This window comes from Pteropus vampyrus, unplaced genomic scaffold (assembly GCF_000151845.1).
Source record: "Pteropus vampyrus isolate Shadow unplaced genomic scaffold, Pvam_2.0 Scaffold179, whole genome shotgun sequence".
NCBI classification, from domain to species: domain Eukaryota; kingdom Metazoa; phylum Chordata; class Mammalia; order Chiroptera; family Pteropodidae; genus Pteropus; species Pteropus vampyrus.
In genome coordinates, this window is record NW_011888960.1 from 1,906,144 (window position 1) to 1,910,877 (window position 4,734).

A 4,734-nucleotide genomic window follows, 5' to 3' on the forward strand; every position below is an offset into this window, starting at 1 on the left:
AAAATGTAAAAAAGGATCTATGTTTATGCTCAGATGCCCGTGGAAGGACACAGGACTATGAGGGCGGTCCCCTGGGTGGGGGGCTGTGGGTCAGGAGCGAGGAAGGGACTCACACAGGCTGCCTTTTGACGCAGCCTGAGTACGTTTCTCCTCATGTGCATGTACGATCTCTTTCCCAAAGAAAAGTAAAACTTTTTAATGCTGCCCTGTGCTTCTTTCTCAAGGTGTGGAGGAATTGGGGAGTGAGTCTAGTATCCCCTATGTCTTGGTGTGGTTTTGGCAGCTGGGTGGGGACTCTGGGGGCGTCCTCGGCCCGCCCTTCACTTGGAGCCTGAGCTCTTGGGGTTCCTTTTCTCAGGGCATTGGCTGTGGAATGCACTGGTTCCAGTTCTCTTTTGGGGGCCACCACTTTGCAACCTCTATTCGTGTGTGTTAGGTGGGGGGGAGGATCAGTCCACACAGGAGGGTCAGATCAAGACCCAAGGTGGCCCACCTTCCCAGGAGCGGGGTTGCTTCATATCAAGGCCAAGAGTAGGTAGGAAGGGGCTTTGAGGGTGTGCGGATGGGGAGCCCCTCCCCCTCCCTCTAAGCAGCTTTTCTCCGAGAGCAAAGAGAGGGCAGGGGAGGGGAGGGCAGGGGAGGGGGCGGCCCGCCAGCACCCCTGCCCTGCGCCCCTAACGTGCGTCCCTGCTGTTTCTTCCAGTCTCGATCTGCTGCTGCGTCTTCATCCTGTTCCTCTTCCTCTCAGAGCTCACTGGATTCTTAACGACGGAAGTGTAAGTCCCACCCCCACCTTGGCGCATTCCAGAGACAGGGAGGGCTTTAAAGCGGAGAGAACCCTCCGAACCTTCCAACGCCCCATTCCCAAGCTCGTGGCGTGGGCCACTCCTCTGCCTCTTGAAAGGTTTTTTAAAGTCGGAGCAAACGGGGATGCCGCCTTGTTAAAGCTGAAGAGGAAACCGGGGTTCTGGGGGGACTGAGGGGAGGGGTCCTGGGTCTCCAGATGAACAGAAATCATTTACACTCTTTGCCATCCCTCTGTTCTGCCAGGGGGCTTTCTCCCCTCCTCTGACTCATCACGGGGTCGTGGGATGTGAAAGCCGGGAGAGTTCAGAGGAGCCTTCAGCTTCCTACCCGAGGGGGCGAGGTCACTGACATCAGAGCCCGGCCCCCTCGCTGAGCCCCCTGCCCGTTCCCAGGCCCACATTGCACAGCGAGGGAGCCGTGTGGGCTTCCTGGCAGCAGCTGACGCATTGTGAGTCCATCCCTGGTTCCTAGTAAATGTTCTGGGCCGTGTTTAACACAGATGCCATTGGAATTATTCAGTCGCGGCCTCATCGGACGCCCCTCTGAGATGGAATCAGACCCAGGAGCTTCCTGCCTTGGCCATCGGCTTGAGGCTTCCAGGCCTCTTAGTTTCCATGTTTACAGCCCAGAAAGTCATCACGGGGCAGGGCCCTGGCCGCTCGCCCCGCTGATCAACACTGGAATTTTCTTTTGCACTCAATGGAATTTATTGGTTTCCTTTGCCTCCCTCTCAAGCTCAAGACAACAGGACCCTGAAAACATGCTGAGCCGAGATGGGCCTCGTTGCCGTGTAAGCGTTAACAGATGGCCAGCGAGGCAGTTGTCCTCTTTACAGATGAGGAAACTGAGGCTCAGAGAGGCAACGGGGCTTGCCCACAGTCTGCGGTTCGGAGGGGGCTCCCGCAGCCTGCCAGTCTCTCTCTGACCCCTAACTTGTTTCTGGATATGGCTCCCCACCCTTCACTGGTGTGGGAGGGTTTGCCCTGTCCCTCTGAACCTGGTTTGACCCCTGATGGCACCAAAGCCCAGGAGGCCTCAGCCAGGGGTAGAAAGAGCACTGGACAAGGCGTCGAGGGACCCAGGCTGGTCTCTGCTCGATTACCACTTTGCTCTGTGAGCCTGGGCCTGTTGCTGAACCTCTCTGGGTCTCAATGTCACCGGCCAAACAAGGGACAGTGAATCAGAGTCACTGGGGAAGCTTATCTGCTTCCTAAGGCACAAACCCCTACCCACGGAGGGGTCAGAGAAAGGACTTTGTGTCTCACCCCATCACACATCGAGCCCCCAAGAGGGGATGACCTGTCCGAGTTGGATGTCTTCCTATCTGTGCACATTTAGGCCATCGGCATCTAGGGGTTATCCATCACGAGTTGCAGGTGGAAGGAGGGAGATCAGCAAGAGATTGAGACTTGCTGGCATTATGAAGGACCTACTACGTGCCAGGCACCTACCGATCTTTCCAGGCTGCACCCTGTTCCCTGGGAGGAGGATCACCGTGCAGGCCCCTCACATTCTGAGCAAGACGAGAGGAGTACACATGTGACAGCTACAGGAGGAAGCCCCGGCCGTGTCCCCGGCACCAGGGCACTAGCAAGTGCAAAGGGCCTGAGGCAGGAATTCCCTGGTCTATGTGAAGAGCAGACAGCAGGCCGGTGTGGCTGGAGCAAAGGGAGCTAGCGGGGAGGGTAGAACATGGGGCAGGTGGAACGGTGCGGGCCAGGCCCTGTACACTGCAGTCTGTTTGTGGGAATCATCCTTGGCCCCGAGGCCCCAGAAGTCAGGGGCCAGGTCTGCCTTGATCACCGCTTTGTGGTTCCATGCTCGAAGGAGCCGAAAATGCCGGCAGCGGACACAGACGGTCAACGAGCAAACGACACTAGAATATATCGATTCGTGCTTAGGACTCTGAAGGGAAGAACGAAGCGGAGCAGGAGATGGAGAAGGTGCGCGCTGTTCTGTGAGGCTGAATCGGGATTGCAGGCGCATCCCGGAGGTGTTGCAGGTTGGGGTCCAGACCACAGTAAAGCGAGTCGTAATCATTTTGCCGGTGGAGGGTCTGACCTTCCATTTGTGAAAACAACACCCGCGAAGCGGGGTAAAGCCTGCATTTACCTGACAAGTGCTTTACTGTAACGCTTGAGATACTTTAATGGCTATAGATCCAAATCTCTTGGCGCATTTACTTATTTCGTATTTGATCCCCATCTAATACTAAAAAGGCGGTAGGGCCGCTCGTTGCCAGCACATAATAAGCGCTCTGTGAATGTTCATTCCTTTGTCTCCTCCCTCGAGTTCAGAATAGGCCTCCCTGGCCCCCTTACTGACCTTTGGAGGGGTGGCTTATTAAGCCCTTTGTCAGCTCAGCCTACGGTGAGGTAGGGCGCTGAGGCAGGGGGCCCCAGACAGGTAAGTTTCGACGTCAGAGCTTGTGCCTGGAGCAGGTGAGGCCCCACCTGCTGGGTGAAGGGCCACCCTGGCAAGCCTGGGCGACTTCTGTTTACCCAGGGCTGGGCCCTCTCCTTTCCCATGAGCACAGTGTTCCCATCGCCCTGGCCCCCCTCCTCTCCAGGACTTCCTCTTCCTGGCTCCCGGGGACATCCTGGACGCTGGTCCCACCGAATCCCTGGAGAGGAAGAGAGAGGAGGGCGAGGAGAGCAATCAAACCATGAGGGGCCATTCATGGAGTGTTCGCCTCGTGTCCGGCCCTGGGCCAACAAGGCAGCTCCGTTTGCAGCGCGAGTGGCGGGAGCGAGGGGGAGGGACGCGGGGATGAGCGGAGAGGCCAGGCCGGTCGGGGCCGGGCTCCATTTGTGACGCTGCAGTGACCGTGCCCCGCTTCTCTCTGCTGCCACATAACCATGGTATAGAAGTTTCCCAAAGGGAGTCTGCAGGCGCGGGGGGACCGAGGACACTTCAGAAGACTCCGGAAGGAAAAAGCATTGCTCTTTTGGGGTCTTTCCTGCAGCAGAAGCTTGTCTGGGAAGCCCAGCCGATTTGGGAAGAACCAAAGGTCACAATTCTTGTCCTTTTCTGGGCGGCCGGCCCTCCCTGGCAGCTGTGTGACCACAGTGGGTCAGTCCCCCACCCCCTGCGGGTTGTAACCCAAGGAAATGAGGTCACCGCTGGTTGGATCAACATCGCTGCAATCCTGGCCTGTGGTTATCAGTGACATAAGCCGCTATTCTGGCCTGGCCTGCGGGGAGAGAGGCCTGTTTGTTTGGGTGTTTGGACTCTAATCTGGGCCCTGGACAGGCCATTAATTATCCTTGGGAAAGTGGCCCCACAGGGTGCTCTGAGGACTCAGTTTCCAGGGGAGCAAATCCCTCCCCTCTTCCTCAGAGAACATGGCCACAGAACATTCCAGCCTTTGCTCAGGCTCTGGCTGCTCTTAATTAACCTGATGAGGGTTTAGAATAAGAAACTATAGTCACTGGAATTCTCCATTGACGATTTGTAGCATAACAGAACTCGTGATCATTTCAAGTCCTGATCTGTAGTAGGCGGACCGGGTGGCAGCCACCCAGGTTAGCGCCGTGAGATGATCAGCTCGTCTAATCATCACAAAACCCCTTGAGGTAGGCACTGCTGTTAGCGTTAGCCTCACTTTGCAGCTGGGGAAACTGAGGCACCCTGGTGGAGGAGTGGGCGGCGCCTTCCAGGTGGGGGACGCCAGACGGCGTCGTCGGGGAGTCGGGCAGCCAGCACGGGGGTGGTGGTAAGCCTTGGCCATGTAGGGAGAGAGGACTGGGGAGGTACGGGCGGGCAGAGCGGAGGTGGGATGTAGTGGAGGGCCTTGAAATTCTCGGCCGAGGCGTGAGTGTGCTGACATCTGTGGAAAACAATTTTATTTGCTTTTGGAAAGAGCACTTGAATAGTTCGGATTCCTGCCCAGCGTCGGCGACCTCTGTGTTTAATAACTGGCTTTAG

The 4,734-nt window shown here is 57.0% G+C and overlaps 1 protein-coding gene across 1 annotated transcript in view; it reads left to right on the plus strand.

Annotated features, from left to right (window-relative positions):
- The window catches only part of ERGIC1 (endoplasmic reticulum-golgi intermediate compartment 1), an 88,745-nt gene that overhangs the window by 46,839 nt on the left and 37,172 nt on the right, over window positions 1-4,734 (plus strand). The window contains exon 3 of the mRNA XM_023537146.1: window positions 704-776. Coding sequence (XP_023392914.1) covers window positions 704-776 — 73 coding nt within the window. The remainder of the gene's footprint in view (window positions 1-703; window positions 777-4,734) is intronic.